Raw genomic sequence first — 19,398 nt, forward strand, 5'->3', positions numbered from 1 at the left:
GAGTCAATAAAGTGGACCAAAAGATGATTTACGAGTGACGGATAATCATTTACATAACACTACAGTCACTTTTCTCCGACAGCTTTTCTTTGTTTTTAAAACTTTCAGACCGTTTATCTGAGCCTATCCTAGCTGTTGTTAGCTCTCTGTTAGCCACGCTTCTTTCCCTCCAGCACAAACGTCTCTTCAGCCGCCGGCACCGCCCAAAATCTTATAATAAACACACATCAACTGTCTGTATTGTTAAATACAATTATAAAACGATTTAATAATTGATATATGTTAAAACATAGGCACAGAGCAACAAGCAAACAATTAAGACGAACTGGCCTGGAGCTGCTGGAGCCGCTCTGAGCTGCAGCTGAGGCTCAGAGAGCGGAGCCGCCCGCCTCTTCTGGCCGCTGCGGCGACTCCGCGCTCCCAGCGCTACGGGGTCGCGGAGTCGGAGACCAGCCAGCCGAGCCATAACAGTATGTCCCGATACTTTTTTGGCCAATCCCGATCTTTTGAAAATGACGTGATCGGGCCCAATCGATTGGGTGGCCGATCGATCAGGACAACACTACATGATAGTGAAGTGGATCCCCATCAAACACTTGGATGTCGCTTTGTGGCAAATGAGAGATGTTATGTTGTTGTGCCAGGAGAGCAGAAATGTAATTCTGCCTTGCAATTATGGAGAGCATGGTGTTGCCATCATCACGAACCGGTGTTTGGGCATTTGTACTGGCTCCAAATTGAGAACTGGAAACATCAGTCATCACATTGTGTGCCATTCCAAGCTCAGTTGGCCTCTGCCGGACCAGTTGCGATGTAGCTCTCACTCATCTCATCTTCTTCCACTTATCCGTTCCCGGGTCACGGGGGCAGCAGCCTCAGCAGGGATCCCCAGACTTCCCTCTCCCCGGACACTTCCTCCAGCTCTTCCGGGGGGACTCCAAGGCGTTCCCAGGCCAGCCGAGTGACGTAGTCACTCCAGCGTGTCCTGGGTCTTCCTCGGGGCCTCCTCCCGGTGGGACATGCCCGGAACACCTCACGAGGGAGGCGTCCAGGGGGCATCCTATACAGGTGCCCGAGCCACCTCAGCTGGCTCCTCTCGATGTGGAGGAGCAGCAGCTCTACTCCGAGCTCCTCCCGGGTGACAGAGCTCCTCACCCTATCTCTAAGGGAGCGCCCCGCCACCCTGCGGAGGAAACTCATTTCGGCCGCTTGTATCCGGGATCCCGTTCTTTCGGTCATGACCCAGAGTTCATGACCATAGGTGAGGGTGGGAACGTAGATCGACCGGTAAACCGAGAGCTTTGCCTTTCGGCTCAGCTCCCTCTTCACCACGACGGACCGATACAATGACCGCATTACTGCGGCCGCCGCACCGATCCGCCTGTCGATCTCGCGCTCCGTTCTCCCCTCACTCGTGAACAAGACCCCAAGATACTTAAACTCCTCCACCTGAGGCAGGAACTCTCCCCCGACCTGGAGGGTGCAAGCCACCTTTTTCCGGTCGAGAACCATGGCCTCAGACTTAGAGGTGCTGATTCTCATCCCAGCTGCTTCACACTCGGCTGCAAACCGCCCCAGTGCATGCTGAAGGTCCTGGCTCGAGGGAGCCAACAAGACCACATCATCTGCAAAAAGCAGAGATGAAATCAAGTGGCTCCCGAACCGTACCCCCTCCGGCCCCTGGCTGCGCCTAGAAATTCTGTCCATAAAAATAATGAATAGAACCGGTGACAAAGGGCAGCCCTGCCGGAGTCCAACACGCACCGGGAACAGGTCTGACTTACTGCCGGCAATGCGAACCAGACTCCTGCACTTCACAAACACGTTGCCGTTTCTTGTCCATGTTGACTGGATTTTCTTCTCCTTTCTCAGTATGCAGCTCTGTCTGGCAATTTCTGCATTTTTCTTTGTTAAATGCTCATTGATGTAGACTCCAGTGCCCTTCAGCTTTCTTGCTTGTTTCAACACTTCCAATTTATGCTTTCGGTTTGAAAATTGGATCACTATTGCAGGTTTGACTTTATCCTTATTTGAAAGTGTGTGACAAGCTGAAATATGATTTTTCTCTATCATTATGTTTTTGTTGTTCAAAAATGTCACTACTTGATTCTCTAGTGTATTTTTTAGGTGGTGCATCCTCACCTGCAATTTCTGAAACTGTAACCCGAGCATAGCTCTGATGTTTGGTTTCCAATCTTGTGATTATAATATCTCCAGCACGAGTATACTGCTCCAAATCATCCACTCTTTGCTCCAGCAGCTCAATCATCTGGTCCCTTTGTTTGACCATGCCTCTCAGCTCACGCACTTCCCCCATGAGGCCCATAAATGTGGCCTGTTTAACAACTTTGCTGATTTCCTCTGGCATAAAGTTGAGAGATTTTTTAATCCTCTAATTCTTCTGCAAGCTTTTTTGTTGTGACTGACATCTTGCCCACAATTTGAGACTGCCCAGCTTCTCAGCTCACTTTCTCCAGGGCCTTGAGACAGTCCTGCTTTTCCAGGCCTTGAAAATATATCCATAAATGGTCAAAGTTCCTCTTACTCGGCTGCAATTTCCAACAGCATTATAAGAAAACATCTGTGTAGCATTAACAGAGTTTTAATCCTGGTTAAATGGCTCTATATTTTGGTGATTTTTGATGGGTAGAATAAGAGAGAGGCAACAGCAACAGCAACAGCAACGTGATGATTTAATTTAGTTTTAGCTGGGTCCTGGAGGCACTGACCTTATTTGAGATTGGTGGTAATGTTATATTCCTTGTCAAGTTCTCAGTTCTCCGTTCAACTGTCTTGTCATTTTTTAACAAGGTACGTGCAGTTGAATTTGTTGGGCGAGGTTGCGGTGGAGGGTGTGGTTTGATCTGGGTCCTGGAGGCACTCACCTTATTTGAGATTGGTGGTAATGTTATATTCCTTGTCAAGTTCTCAGTTCTCCGTTCAACTGTCTTGTCATTTTTTAACAAGGTACGTGAAGTTGAATTTGTTGGGCGAGGTTGCAGGGGAGGGTGTGGTTTGATCTGGGTCCTGGAGGCACTCACCTTATTTGAGATTGGTGGTAATGTTATATTCCTTGTCAAGTTCTCAGTTCTCCGTTCAACTGTCTTGTCATTTTTTAACAAGGTACGTGAAGTTGAATTTGTTGGGCGAGGTTGCAGGGGAGGGTGTGGTTTGATCTGGGTCCTGGAGGCACTCACCTTATTTGAGATTGGTGGTAATGTTATATTCCTTGTCAAGTTCTCAGTTCTCCGTTCAACTGTCTTGTCATTTTTTAACAAGGTACGTGAAGTTGAATTTGTTGGGCGAGGTTGCAGGGGAGGGTGTGGTTTGATCTGGGTCCTGGAGGCACTCACCTTATTTGAGATTGGTGGTAATGTTATATTCCTTGTCAAGTTCTCAGTTCTCCGTTCAACTGTCTTGTCATTTTTTAACAAGGTACGTGAAGTTGAATTTGTTGGGCGAGGTTGCAGGGGAGGGTGTGGTTTGAGCTGGGTTGGGTTCTCAGGTCTCCGTTTCCTCATTCTGTCTACCCCAAATATACCTACACAGACACCATTTTCTTTCCATTGTTTAACATTGCAGTCCAAACCTGCTGTAAATATTTTCACACATTCAGGGTCACACACAACACTGACTATCTCAGAAAGACCAGCTTGCCAAGACTTCAGCAATGGTGGAGGACACAGTGACACATCGCATGTATTTTCAGTTTTACCAGCCCTGCCATACTTTTCTATATCCCACAAACAAACTCTTCCTGTGCTGTCACCGGTCAGCAATGTCTGGTTCATTTTGTCAGTTGACATGGAGGTAATAATTGCGTCATCAGTTTCCACTGCTCTAAACTTCCCTATTAGCTCTGCGTTTTCTTTTTTAAATGCCCAGGAAAAGATGAAGCCATGATCTGAAATCAGAATTCGGGCTATTTTCCTATCAGACTTCCTGGTCTCCAGGGGTACAACAATGGGGCCTCCATTCTGTTCATTCTTTTGGTTTATAGTTGTTCCCATAGAATTTTTTTCAAGAAGCTGCGCACCCTCCTCTTGCTTCTCCAGTCTTTTAATGTGTATTTGAGGCTTCTCTTTGGTAGTGGCACAATGCAAAACTTCAGAGGTGTCTGCATTCCAGATAACACAATATCCATTACTGGATGCAGCAATAAGTGTTTCTCCATTGAGTTTCATGGAACAAATATCACTTAATAAGTGATGATTCAAAACTCTGTTGTCTTTCCCCTTTAAGTCCAGGTCAAGGATGTTGTTAGAATTCTTGACTGAAACAAACAATCGATCTTCTCTGCAGATGATGTCTTTCACATCATCTGGTATTTGAACAGGGAGGACATCAAGCTCAATCCCATTGAGGAAATTCCAAATTCTAACTTTCCTATCTTGTGAAATGGTGATTAATTTGCATTGTGTTTCATCAAATGTAATGGCAGTGTGACCTACAATCTCTGTTGGATTGACATTGAAGTCCATATGAACTCCAGTAAAGATATCCCAAACGGTCACCATACCACTCACAGAAACGGCGACAAGCTGCTTAAAAACGTCATTGTAGAGTGCACTACACACAGGCATGTTGAAGGATCTCATTGATTCTTTGAAACCATCTGTTCCTTGCCCAAGACATTTAGCTATTTCTGTGTTAGCGAGGAACAGCTTGTTGTTGCATATGTTGTAGCATACAGCGGAGATAGGGGTCTGCTGCAAGCAGTGAGGATAACAATTCTGTATAGGGTTAAAGGTAGCATCAGCCCAGACGCGTACATTTTTGTCTGCAGATATGCTGATGAATACTTTGTCGATGATATTGAACATTATGTGGGTGATACTCGTTTTATGTCCTTTTATTAGTTCTTTTTGGTGCCAGTCATTTTCAGAAGCAAATACATACAGGATGCATCTTTTGCCACCTGTCATTAAACTGTCTGAATCAGCAGAGTAGTCACAACAGGTAAACGTAGGCAATTCTCCTGCACTGTCAAATAATTTTGAAGAGATCTTGATCTCGTTAGATTCACGAGTGATTTGAGAAAGATTCATAAATTTGGATGATTCACCACAGACAGCCAGTGACTTTATGGTTGGAAAGTAGCGCATATAAGAGCAAACATCATTTAACACTAACTTTCTGACATAAAAATGTTGTTGAGACATACTGTATTTGAGGTCTGGAAGATATAAAATGCCACAACCTCGCTTAGGGCACCGACCAAGCAATCTGGGGTCAATGACATCACTAACGCTGGTATAGGAAACAAATATGGAAAGAAATCCTTGTGAATCACCAAAAGAAAATATTTTCTTTTCCTTGTCTGACCAAAAGTTCATGGTTGTAATATCAGCTTGTAGCCCAGTTAATATGAATTCCACATCTAAATACTTTGAGCTGTCACAATTATAGAATATGACTTCTTTGTCAGATGTGCTGACAGCCATCTGTCGCAGGCCTTTGAGGTACACCATGTCAAGAACTTGCGTTTTCTCTTTCTGACAAATGGAAAGTGGATTTTCAGGCAAGTTCATTGTGCACAATGGCTGAAAGTCATCAGTCCAGTACTTAAGTAGACCATCTTTACAGATAGTGAGGTACCGAAATGGTTTGTAAGGCCTCATTTCTTCTATTTCATATCTGTAGTCATAAAGATCAAGGAAATCCTGGGGGACGCAAATCATTTTGGATATTAAAATGTTGTCATCAAGTGGTATCAATTCAAAAGGTTTGGGGAAAAACTGCTTCCTGTGATCCAAATTATGCACAATTTTCCAGCCGTAAAAGTGTACAACATCCCGATATTTCACTGTCCCATTACAGCTTCCTTTTATCATCTTGAAGATGGAACGGAGGTCCTCTTTATCCAGATCCTCAAATAAAGGTTTCAGTGTGTAAGCAAATGTTGAAATGTCCATTTTCTTGTCATATTTTGTGAATATGTCCTCTATTTCTTTCCATTTCTGAGGGGATAAACTATCTTCAAATGGTGTGAATTCGCTATATTTATAGCTATAAATAGGGATTTCATCTTCCCAGTATTTAATAGAAGACATCTTCACACAGTTGTTTGGTTGCTAGACGCTGATTAAATTATCACAGGTTTGTAATGTGAAAAAATGCTTGTAACGCTCCGTTGTGTCCCAAAAATCAGAACCAAGCAAGGTGAGGCAGCGTTCAGTTACTTCAGTTACGTTCTGCTCCTAAATAAATAAATTTGCCTTCCGTTCGCCTTTATATATACACAGCTCATGACGTCATCAGTCCTTTGACGCATGCGCAGTTCCAGCGTGTTCCAGCGTGATGACGTAGGTGTGCTATGGCTCTGACGCTCAGCGCCGCGAGTTCCATCCATGGTTCCATTGCTAAAAAAAAAAAAAAAAGCGAGTTCCATTGCTTGATTGTCACGAGAATAGACATTATATACGTTTTTATGTCTATGGTCACGAGCATAGATATATATAAAGGCTAGATGACTCAAGACGGAGTCTCCAGCCTCGTTGAAGTTGGAGGGTGAGTGGTCTGTACAGACAAAAATACTCATAACTTGCTGAAATCTTGACGGATTTACAAACGGTAAAGTCTATGGAGGATTTTTTGTGCCAAAATTAAATAAATAAATACATCATTAATTAATTAAAATGGGAATGAAATATATCATTAATTAACACCGATTGTTTTCATTAAACCTCATTAAATCAGCCCATAATATGATTTTATAATAATTACTCTCTTTGGATATATAGTCTAGATGACCATGAACACATCACAAGCAATATGACATTAAACCACATTAAATCAGCCCATATATATGATTTTTAAATCAGCCCATAGGCTATATATGCCCATATATATGATTTTTTAATAATTACTATTTTGTGATATATAGTCTAGATGACCATGAACACATCACAAGTGGTTTGACCAAAATCAGTGGTATGTATCACAAGTTTTATGGCTGTTGAATTCATAATATCCAATATCCAATATCAAACCAATTCAACCGCGGTGGATCATCATAGTTATATAATATTTGCTTTTGAAGGTTCCTCTCTATCCTGGGCTTCATCATCATCAATATTGACACATTGATGATGATGGTTCCTGCTTGAAGGACAGTGATATGTCGTGACCTACAGGTTCAGCCAGGACCACCTGGAGCTCCTCTTCAACTGCATCATCAGGTATGGTCAGGGGCGGAGCAGAGGTCCCAGCCTAGGGGGGGCAAAGCATTCTAGATGGGCCCTTGTGGCCTAAACATCCCGTTAAAACATAATCGCTAAAAAATAAATAAAAATGCCACAGATCAGCGCCTCTGACACACAACCACAGCACGCAGGTGACACGGTCAGAACCATTCAAATGAGGTTTGCACCATGGATTTACCAAACCTAACTATAACCCTAATGCAGACTTTAAGATATAAGTATCAAACTGGAGATAAAAATCAAATGACATCCAGTGATGTCTATGGAAGCTCATTTCCGCCAGTAAAAGAAAAAATAAGATGAAATCTTAGCCTTAAAAATAAAAATATCCCCACGGTAAGTCAGAATTATCACGTAAAAAGTCATAATTTCAACTTTCTATCTCATAATTTCGACTTTCTATCTCATAATTTCAACTTTCTATCTCATAATTTCGACTTTCTATCTCATAATTTCGACTTTTTATCTCATAATTATGATTTATCGTGGGGATATTTTTATTTTGGATTTTTCCTTTAACATTTAATGCTAAAAGTCAAAATCTAGGGGAAATCAATTGCCGATTAATCAGACCATAGTCAAAAAAAAAAAGTCCACCTAATTCACCAAGCTCATTAATTATTATACGTTTTTATATTATTAACCAATCTACTTCTAATTTCAGGATTTTTTGCGTGACAGATTTTAAAGAAGCTGTCCTGTGAGGTCTGTCGTGCCAGCCTGGTGACGGATGCTGCATCTGCAAGAAAGGACAAGAGCTTCCATCTGATGACACTGAAAAATAATGGTGGCCTTCTCATCCCATCTGAAGGCACAGTGAAGGTCGTCAGGACAGCAGAGTGAAGGTCGTCAGGACAGCAGAGTGAAGGTCGTCAGGGCAGCAGAGTGAAGGTCGTCAGGGCAGCAGAGTGAAGGTTGTCAGGGCAGCAGAGTGAAGGTCGTCAGGGCAGCAGAGTGAAGGTCGTCAGGGCAGCAGAGTGAAGGTTGTCAGGGCAGCAGAGTGAAGGTCGTCAGGGCAGCAGAGTGAAGGTCGTCAGGGCAGCAGAGTGAAGGTCGTCAGGGCAGCAGAGTGAAGGTCGTCAGGGCAGCAGAGTGAAGGTCATCAGGGCACTTCTATACAAATGATCACGTAACTGGGTTTCAACTACCTTTTCCAGAATTTAAGATACAAATGGAAGGTTGGAAATTGCTTTATAATTAGGTAATATGGGTCATATGCAGAAGGCCTTTTGCTGAGCCCCTGACGCAATCAACTTCTCACATCACTTACCTTCCTAATCTTTTCTTCAGCTCATGCTATTACCCTCCCTCTCCTGCCACAGCCATGGCCACAAAAAGACAACACTTTTTAATATTCTGTTCTATATAAACATTTGTTAAGAAGAAAAGGGAAGAGAAAAGAAAACATCAAGAGTGTTCTAGTTCTCATAAAGTGGGAAGGATTAGGTTGGTTGATGTTTAACTTTGATTTTCCTGGTGGGCTTCAAAGTAAAACTGACTTTTGTGTTTCTCCTCGTGTTCTTGGCCAGCACTCAGTATTTTGGGGCTGGTTTGTACCTTTGTATAATTGTATAATCTATGTCTAATTGTATAATCTATGTCTATCAGCTGATGTAAAGTGTAAACAGAATTTCTTGAAAATGAGTTGGCATTTGGCTCAGTTGGTAACTAATGAGGTGGTTATTACAAAGGTGCTTATGTCATACATAACGTCAAAGTCGTGACATCAACCTCAACATTACTTTCAGATTGAATATGGTTACTTTATGCAGCCACTGAACTTCCTTTCAGTCGATGTAATATTAAAGAAAAATTGGCATTCCCCAAGACCAAATTAACACATCAAAGACATTTCTATAAAGCATGGGAAATTGTACAATCATCATTGTACAGTCATCCCCATTTTATGCATGTGGTATGATTGCAAAACTGATTGATTTCTTATTAACTGCAATGGTTCTGTTACTCCACAAGGTGTCTCCATTTGAACTGAAATTTTTGAAAATCTAATCTTCCACTCGTAAAAAATGTCTATTTGGGATTTATATATACATGTCAAATTCATAACCTGCCCACGGACTGATGAGGAATACTGTATGCTTCATTTGAGGGCCCACTTTGCTTAAATTGTGTTGCCTGAAAATTGTGCAGTAGATTGACCCAGACTCATGTTGTATATTGAACGAAAAGCATTCTGGGAATTGTAGTCACTTTTATTTCAACACAACAACAGTGACAATGTGACAGGAGGGAAATAAAAGGCGTAACAAACTAACAAATGACAAAATGAAACAGGTGCCAAGGCTCTGGGATGGCAAATAATCTGAACATTTTATGAATTGAGTTCTGCAGAACATTGTCCATATAGCTTTTCATTCATCTATATCGTTGCACAAAAATAAAGTGGATCTTATTATACAGTTGAAGATAATCAAGATATTTTTTGATTATCAATAACTATATCAAGGTCATCGAGCAGTTTGCTTCACAAATATTGAACTATACAAAACAAAACTAGCAAAACTAAAAATAAAGGCAGCAGTTTAAGTTTTTGAGATTTCCATTCGTCTAGGTCTTTTTGCCCACCGTTTTAGAGATCATGGGATTTTATTTAAAGCGATTTAAATTAAGTTGCAATCCTCTACTTGGCTGCGTGTGTGTGTGTGTGCGTGCGTGCGTGGGCGCATGTTTCATGTGCATCAGATTTATATTTTATTTATCAGGATATTTAATTGTGCAGACATGCCTGTAAAGGAGGGGAGGTGGAGAGAGAGGGGAGAGGAGTGGAGTGAGGTGCTAAAGGCCGTGGATCCATCACCAGCTGGATAACAAAGAGCACAGCAGGAAGCACATGTACCAGTTATTTATGTTGTATGGATTATATGTATGTTGTTATTTCTTTAGTTTTGATTGGTGGGTATCCAGACTTATTACAGTTTTGTATTTTTCCATTAGTTTCAGTATTAGTTTTACAGATTTTTAGTATACAGTTTTTAGTATACAGAAATAGAAAGGGTGTTTGAGACAAAATTTTTAGGTGTCATCATGGACCATAAATTAAATTGGAAGATGCATATTAATCATGTCAAATCTAAATTAGCTAAATCGATAGCCATATTATACAAGGTAAAAGATATGTTGAACCAGCATGCTTTATATATTTTGTATTGTACTATGTTTATTCCCTACATTACATACTGTTTAGAAATATGGGGGAGTGCATATTTTACCCATACTAAACCGATCTTTATTCTTCAAAAAAGAGCGGTAAGGATTATCACAAAATCAAGTCATAGAGAACCATCAAATGAACTATTTATTAAATTAAGGGCATTTACATTCATGGATTTAGTGGAATACAAAATAGCATTGATAATGTACAAAGTGTTCAACAGATTGTTACCTAGTAAAATTGTAAGCATGTTTAAAATAAGAGTAAGTAGATATGAGCTTCGAGGGAAACGTATGATTGAAAAACCAAAGTCTAGGACTAAAATTAAAGATCAATGTATTACTGTAAGGGGTGTAAATATATGGAATGCACTTGATGACAAATTGAAGATGTGCCAGTCGATTCATGCATTCAAACGTTTGTTTAAGTATAATGTGTTTGAAAAATATGAGGGATCCAGTAGATGATACTATTACGGAATTATGTTCGGCATTGTGTAAAAATATGATTTATTTTTTTGTACTATGTTTTGTATGTTTGATCTGAATAAGTTGATCATGTGAGAAGGGTAGGCGTAAATAAGCAATAGCTTCAGCCTATTCCTTTTCGGTTAGGTCTCTCTTTTTTTTTTATGTGAACTAATGCTTTCAGTTGGTGTCTACATTAAGAATGACCTGACCGAAATAAATATATTTTCATTCATTCATTCATTCAGTTTTAGTTTGTTATTATAATACGTGGTTCGTAGGTAAGGTTTAAGAAGTTCAGAGCAGGTATTACAATACAAAACACAACAGTGTTTTGTATTGTATTTAACAAAGTGACAAATGTAACAAAGTTATTGTCGGAAAGTGTTAAAGTGGCGTTCCATGTGTCCCTTTTTAAATTTCAGCAAGGTGGGGCTACGAAATGTCTTACATTTCTTACAGTGGAACACAAGCTCCTTTTACACACTTACAGAGAATATGAGCATATATTTTATTAGAATATTATTATTAGAACTACCTATTAGGGGCAGGACGGACCCTTAAACCTTTAATATGTAATTAGTGTAGTGTTTGAACCTCTCTCACTTCTCCAAAGGGGAACAATTTGAAAAAAAGAGGCGTATCTGGTGTAAAAGTTGGCTTTATTTCAATATCCTCTAGCAATATCCTCTGTTCACATCAACCAAACCTGTGGGACACAGAAAGAAGAGTGAGAAAAAGTAATCTAGCATTCACTAAATTCACTATCTTAATGTCTATATATTCATCAATGACAACAAAATAAAAGTGTCAGTTACAGTAAGTATATTTGTTCCCATTCCTGGAGGTGGAAAAGGCATCGCTTTAGGAACAGCAAACCCTGCAAGAAGAAAACATGACTCACATACACAACTAAGAAAACGAACAGCCACAAAATTATTTTGCAGCTCATGTTATTTATAGCTACCCCACTTGTGGAGTCTATTGACAGCAGAAACTTCACAAGGCTCTTTCAGGATTACCTTTAAAATAATTAAACTCAACATCCCATATAAACATGTAATATTTTTTTTAAATCAGAGGTAAACAATATAATTAATTCATTGGTAACAGGTGATCTACTCCCGCAGTGTTTAAATCACTGTGCAATGTTTTGGTCTATTAAATGTATGAATTTAAAAATTGAAAAAATTCATATCTAACTTAAAAAGCGCCTCCGATATAATAAACACACATAATGACTTAAAATTGGTCGATATTTCATCACCTTACCTCAGGAGTTTCTCGACGTGCAGCCACTGAAATCAACGCCACTTGTGGAACTATAGAGGCTCCATCACCAGGAAGTGCTGTCCGCCATGTTTTACAACGGAGTCCTATGGAAGTGTCGCCACTCTGGTTGTACTCAAAGCAACAGGTCACAGAAAGACGTGATACGTCATTACTTGAAAAGGTTTTTCATAAAGAGACTTGTTTATTGTGTCGCTGTCGCCAAAGTATGGCCGTCTTGTTAGTGTTTCTGATATTAAACTATGATTTTGCAATTTATTGTACAATCTTGTTAAAGCTTGCATATTTTTTGTGGACTCATTTATTAAAACCTTTTAGAAATATCTTTTTTTTTTTTTATATATAACTCAGATGTACCAGCAACAACAGGCCAGAAGCCTATAAGCCAGTTTTCTCATCATTGTTTAAAGCTTTTTTTTTTTTAAGTTAATTTTAAAAACCCTTTTATCTTTAAGTTTTGACAGTAGATTACTAGATATGTTTTAATTGCTGATGCAGGTTTGTTGATTTTCAAAATGTGCCGGATAATAGCCCATTTTGTACACAACTGAGTAGTGCTTAAGTGTGTTTTCTAACTACTCTCCAGTCCCGGTGTTATGAATGCTGGCATAATGAAAGGTATTTATTGATTAAGTTGGACATCACTGAAGGCCTAAGTGTGAAATGCACCGCCCGCCACTGCTTTTGAAGGACATGTGTAAGATAGGAGAACGTTGATCATGTTCTTGACAATAGGCGGTTGTGGGTGGAGCTTGTGTGGCAGATGGTGGGCCAGGACCATCTCCCATGCATCCACCATATGGACTTTCACTCCTTCAAACATAGCCCTCAGAACCTTGTCCCGCTGTATTGAGTACCAGTCGCTGTTGGTCAATGTCTCGTAGAGCGTCAGAGCTTTGGGGTTTGCAGTCCGGATGATGACCTTGGTACCTGGAGCCCTGTTCAGCAGCCGTACCACGGCCTTCCGGATACCCTGCAACCGCTGGATGTAGACCTCGACAGGGAAAGTGCTGAAGTGCGACCAGATGCCAATAACTACAACAGTGTCGGTGCCTCCAGCCACATGTTCTATTTCATTGGCAATGTAACGCAGTTGACTGAGTGGGACGTTGCCAAAACGGATAGGGGGTCCGTGGCAGCGATATGTCACTAAAATGTTGTTTGCATAGTCCAAGGCCATGAAAGGTCCTGTTTGCTTCGGACTGTGCAGATTAAACGCCTTGAGATCTAAATGTGTGACAAAGACAACAGATAAGGCTGCAATGTGAACAAAATCCAAAATGTTTTCAGAAATATCTGCTGTGCAGCTACCTGGTAATATTGAGTTCAGGTATTCAAACCACTGCCTGATGGTGGAGTCTCCAAAAAAGTGGACCACCTTGCCTTTCAGACACTGACTCATCATTGTGGTGTTGAACTGGCGAACTGTGGTACCCTTGAGAGCTCGCCACACACCCTGATAATAATACCCAGAAGGTCCAATCTTCACAATGTAGCTTTTCCTCTCTGGCTGATCTGAGAAGATATATACTTTTAGTTAAACACTTCACACAAAAAGACAAAAAAAAGGTGTTTCCCAAACCTCTCTGAGACCCTTATTTTATATTTGAATATTTTAAACATATATTAGAAAAGCCCCACATTAGAAAATTAAACAGTCGGGCCCCATCTAAAACCCAGTAGATCCCTATTCAGAATTCACCCGGGCAAACTCAGGTAGGGTCATCGTGGTACCTGTGGACAAACCCACACAGGACCCATAGCTCACATGGACCACACACAGATGCTAAACAAACATAATGCTAAACAGCTGTTCTCAAGTTAAAAAGATTGATTGGTCTCTTAGGCAACATCCACACTCTACAGAATAGATGGAACGCTAAGGAGATACAAATCTATTTGCAGAACGATGTGTTAATTTAACAGATCTTTTTTGCCTGTCCATGTCTAACAACATGTCTGTGGCTTTTATTCTGATGCAATATGACAAATAGTTTTTAGTGGTAAATGTTAGGGTGTACCTTTTAGTTTTGGCAGCACAGTGATGTTTTCAGGTCCAGAAGCAGGAATGAAGACTTTCATATTGACCTTGCTGGAGGAAAAAAAAAAAGAAAATTCAAAAAAAGAGCATGTTCAATGATCAAGAATCAGTTTTTTTCTTCCATTTCCTAGTTTTAAAATGACAAATAAAATGCACAAATGATCAGGAACAGAAGTGACTTCTGCTCCTCCTCTCCGATAGATGGCATGGAAGAGCCACTTCAGTTTTTTTACCAGTTATTTGAAAACATTTTTTTTTTACTCAGTTTTCCCCTGATCAGTGTCTTCCAGTGTACATGTACAGCAACTCTTGTTTTGGACTAAGTTAACAAAGTAAAATACTTTGATATATCACAATGTTACAATAGGTATCGTATCGTGACACATGTATAGGGATCCGTATCGTATCATGAGATTCTTGCCAATACATATCCATAATACGCTCAACACAAAACCAGACATGTTTTGTTTACCAATTTTAAAATGTAATGGGTAACAAGCTGTTTACTGATTTCATACCAAAAAACATAATAATAACAATAATAATAACGGATTCGATTCCTATATTGCACTTTTCTTGGACACTCAATGCGCTCACAATGGTACCATGATTGATTCACTCCATTCATATTTGGTGATGATGAACTACATGTGTAGCCACAGCTGCCCTGGGGCAGACCGACGGATATCTGGCTAACGGGCTCTACATCCACCACCGTGATAGAACCATGGTGATAGAACTTGATTTTCTGATTTTCTTTATTTTAAATTTCAAAACAGAGGCCTGCGACTTACATGGACCTAAAAAGTTCACAATCTACCAACAGGGAAGGGAAGTCCAGGTACCTTGATTGAGGGATTTATGCATATACATATTATACAAACATGTGTAATACTCACGTGCTGGGATAAGTTCCAGCGGACCCCTGTGACCCTGCCTTGGATTAAAAATGTAAAGAAAATGGATGGCTTGATGTAGTGCTCACCTTTGAAAGAGCTTATCTTCCTTAGGCTTGAGTTTTTGTCTGAATCCCCCTTTGGCATGATTGACCCTGACATCACACGTTAATTTCTTTGGTTTGTAGCAGAACCACAGATCACCAGTAATGAGGTCAGTGTAGTTGCATAGCTTCTCCTGAGGTCCATTAAGGCACACATTACAGGTGGTAGTTTCAGTGATTGAACCTGATCGGAAGAGGCTTTGGAAATAAACCCTGTTAGGCTGCTCGTGGGTCAGTTTGTGGAGAACTGTGACTGCCTCGCTGGGGTGGACCATGGTGACCTTTAGCACAAAGAAAAAGAAATTCACACAAAACTTTGAAATGACTGCAGGGGTTTACCATCTATTACAGAAATAAAGTAATTTTAATAGAAGTATACCATGTTATTACTTCTGTCATTTTTGTTATGTTATTAATTGATTATTAGTCAATCATATCATTATCATAATTATTGTTATTCATTTTCCATTTCTTTTTCTCAATGAATATGTGTATTTCTTTAATAGAAAATAGCCATTATTACTGCTTTGCTATGTTCAAAGAGGATTGTGAGGATTGAGGATTGATGAAGATAGATATTTATTATTGTACTTTACATTACTTATTTAATTGATTGATTGCCCCCTTCTTTTACTTTATTTATTAGTTATTAATTAATTAACTTATTTTTTTTTAATTTACTTCTTTTTTTTGGCTGCTATCGTTTTCTTAGAATAACCGTCATTCTAGAAAACCATCATACTCATACACACCAGACATGTGTTTGCATAAATAAACGCACATTCCCACATACATGGTCACAAACATTGATTTAGTCTGTTTTGTTTGTTTTCTAGCGCCCCCTCTTGTCCTGTACATGTATGCGTTTCTGTTTTGCGCACCTGTATTGTTACCCGTTTTAAGAAAAGAAGAAAAAAATAGAAGTATACCAAGTTCAAGTTAAAATATATATATATATATATATATATATATATATATATATATATATATATATATATATATATATATATATATATATATATATATATATATATATATATATATATATATATGATACTGAGATGACAGATGACATTTTCCGGCAGCAGAAAGGAGGGGTGGCTTTTGAGGCTCATGCCTCAAATGTACTTTTTCTAAGAGTCCCCAGTCTTATTCGCTTCTTTAACAAAACCAATCAATATTTTGTTTTTCCCAAGAAATATGACAGCAGAGAAATTAAATGTGGACATTAGGGGATATTTTAACAATGAAGAATGTGAGTCACTTGATGAAAATGTAATTGCTAACCAGTCCACATAAACCAGAAAGTCACTTGGTTTCCTAACTTTTCACCTGGATCATGAATCCATGGTTTGTTCTGTCAGGGTCATTTAACCTTGGTTGTTGAATGATTTGCTGTAATATCTGTTACCCTTTATGGTGTCTTGATGGTGTCTTTTAAGAAGTAGCTTTCTTGTATAAAGGGACGGTGTTGTTGGGCAGGAAGGGAACACTTAGAAAAAAAAATTCTAGCACTGACATGGCAGCACCTGTATCCACCAGGACTCTCAGCAGTCTGACCAGCACTGATCCAGCTGGACCTCCTTTGTGATTTATTGCTTGTGTTGTTCTCTCAGATGTAAGTCGCTTTGGATAAAAGAGTCTGATAAATGACAGTAGTAGAAGTAGTAGTAGTAGTAGCAGTAGTAGTAGCAGTAAAATAAGACATGTAAAACTGTACATGTACATGTAAAACTAAAAAAACAAAAAAAAACAACCTAGATATGCGGAAAAAAAAACAAAAAAAAAACTATCTAGACCTACAAACAGGATTTTACTGAGACATAGCTCAGCTAGTCTAATGGTTTATTTAGGCCATATCTTCCTGCTAAAAGGGAGTTTATTTTTCCTTTCCACAGTCACTTGTCGCCAGTCAAGTCAAACACACCAAATGTCATTTAACTGGATACAAATGATTACAAGTAAATGCATTTCCCTGCAAATATAAGACGGACCTGATTGCAAACTGTAAAGAGTGGTGGCTCCACGAGTTGCACTCTGGCCAGACCCATGTGACTTCCAGGCTATGGAGCACTTTTACCTATACATAACCCTAACTCTTACCACCTGGGAGGTCACATGGTTCCAGTCTAGAGCGCAGGCCAACTCTCTACACAGTTTGCAGCTTGCTGCTTTTGCCGAATACTGGATATTGTGACTAACTTTGTAGTACTGTATGCGAGTGTTCCAGTGGCTACAGGGGATCCACGTATCTGCCATATCTGCCATTTAACCAAGGTTAAATGACCCTCATGAACATGAACAAACTGGAATCTGTGAGATAGATATGATCTAAACCAACCTAGAGCTGTTCCTTTAGATTTATTATTTATTTTCTTTTTCTTTTTTTTTTATTTCAGTTAACTGGGTTTTATATTTCACATTTAGTTTCAGTTTTTATTTTTTTTAACTATAATAACGCACGTACACACAGATTTGCACTGGCGACATCAGTTGCTTTGCACCTAAAAACTTTTTAACTGTATATATATATTAAATTACATCTGAATGTTCTCTCATTCATAGGATTTGTTTCGATGTCTTCATATGGGAGATACGCCCCTCGTGCAATCAGAAGCATTTATCTTATTACGCTCATCCTGATTGGCTAGTGATTACATAAGTTACTTGTGTTACGATGCAACGACCCCAGTTCTCAGAGTAGTATGAGTGGGATGTCTCACCAGCTAGCCCTTCTTGCCCGGGAGAAGCGAGAAGAGGTACTCATTTTAATTGACGTTGCATCGTAACACAAGCTACTTATAGGAAGTTGTCATGTCATCGTTTTCACCAGCCTATCAGGATTGGTATACTGACATAAATGCTTCTGAGGAATAGGCGAGCGGCGTATCTCCCATAGTGAGACATCTCACTTACTACTCTGAGAACTTGGCTTACCTAAAAGTTTTCTTTTCTTCTTTTAAACCTAAACATCAATATCACACATCAACAAAAATACAAAGCACTGATTAAGAGAATGAAGTAATTCATGATGGAAAATAACAAGTGATTGAGAAAGAGACAAAACAAGAGGATATTTTTTGGAAAGTGTCGTCCTAACCCTCCACACATGTGGGGGGCATCCTCAGAGCTAAAGGTGCAGAAGTTCATTTGTAATGCTGTAAACACTTTATATAGTAGCTAGGTGGTGAGTGAACTACATTTGTGTTTGTATAATGGTTTGATGAAATGAATTGATTGAAAAATGACTAGATTGAATAAGAATCAATAAACAAAATGGGTGTACAGCATGTGATGTACAAGAAAAGCTGACCAAGCGAGGACCAAAGGCATCAGTTAACAGTCCAATGGAAGACTACACGCATGGCACAGCCACATTAAATGTGGCTAGTTTTATTATTACCTCAACATGTGCACTTCCTTCCCACAGTAAGGAGAACACAGCCACGTAGCTGCCGTTGTGATGGTCCACCACTTGTCCGGCCACACCTGCCTGAAGAGTAGGGTTGTGAAGCCGGGCCACTAAGACATCTCCTCCAGTCTTCTTGGGACGACCATGGAAGTCTTGAATTTTTATGAACACCTCCAGCTCATCCCCTACACGCCACTGCTGCCCTCCTCTCCGAGGGAGAATGGTGAAGGTACTGTGAGCCGGATCACTGGTCTCATTGAAGGAAAAAGGGGATGGTACTGGGGGAGTTTCAGGCCACGCAATTAAGTCTTTTAGGTAATCTACTTCTAGAGCCTCCTGCGGTGACCGTGGATGGATGCTGCAGAAGTCATGATGCTTTTGAGGTTCAGGGGAAACTGCTGGTGAGATGGTGGTCCTCATTTTATAATGAAACTGAAAAAACATATATTAGAGAAAACAAATGAGGGCCAAATACAGACCGTTCTAAAATACAAATTATTGATTTGTTTATATTGGTGGATAATTAGTCCTGCTGATGAAAGCTATTGTAATAACTCTTTAGGAGGAGGCTGGGTTACTCATAGCAAAAAATAAAGTTGTGCACTGCAAATTATATTATGTAATTCTTTCCATTTGTTCAGGAGAAACAACTTGTTTTAGAAGAGGAAGATGTTTATGGTTGGAAAGAAACCTTTTCATGCTTATGAACACTAGTTACAACCACACTCTGGCAAATAATACCATGCAATATTTCCACAAACCTAGCATCAGAAAAGATCTGCTCACTGATTCCCCTCAAAATATACAACAT

At 39.7% G+C, this 19,398-nt stretch overlaps 2 protein-coding genes across 2 annotated transcripts; both read right to left on the reverse strand.

Annotated features, from left to right (window-relative positions):
• Positions 1-368: 368 nt before the first annotated feature.
• LOC133424161 (WD repeat-containing protein 49-like) lies at positions 369-5,588 on the reverse strand. Its single transcript, XM_061714609.1, has 3 exons — positions 5,219-5,588; positions 3,730-4,933; positions 369-426 (listed from the first exon to the last, which is right to left on the reverse strand). Exons 1-3 carry the CDS (start codon positions 5,529-5,531, stop codon positions 369-371), a joined length of 1,575 nt encoding a protein of 524 aa, XP_061570593.1. The 5' UTR covers positions 5,532-5,588.
• A 6,895-nt stretch (positions 5,589-12,483) lies between these two features.
• On the reverse strand, positions 12,484-19,126 carry LOC133424026 (NXPE family member 3-like). Its single transcript, XM_061714398.1, has 5 exons — positions 18,579-19,126; positions 15,161-15,456; positions 14,156-14,226; positions 13,446-13,649; positions 12,484-13,361 (listed from the first exon to the last, which is right to left on the reverse strand). The coding sequence occupies exons 1-5, from the start codon at positions 19,029-19,031 to the stop codon at positions 12,787-12,789; spliced, it is 1,599 nt and encodes a 532-aa protein (XP_061570382.1). The 5' UTR covers positions 19,032-19,126; the 3' UTR covers positions 12,484-12,786.
• Positions 19,127-19,398: the final 272 nt, after the last annotated feature.

This window comes from Cololabis saira, chromosome 23, assembly GCF_033807715.1.
Source record: "Cololabis saira isolate AMF1-May2022 chromosome 23, fColSai1.1, whole genome shotgun sequence".
In the NCBI taxonomy this organism is placed as follows: Eukaryota; Metazoa; Chordata; class Actinopteri; order Beloniformes; family Belonidae; genus Cololabis; species Cololabis saira.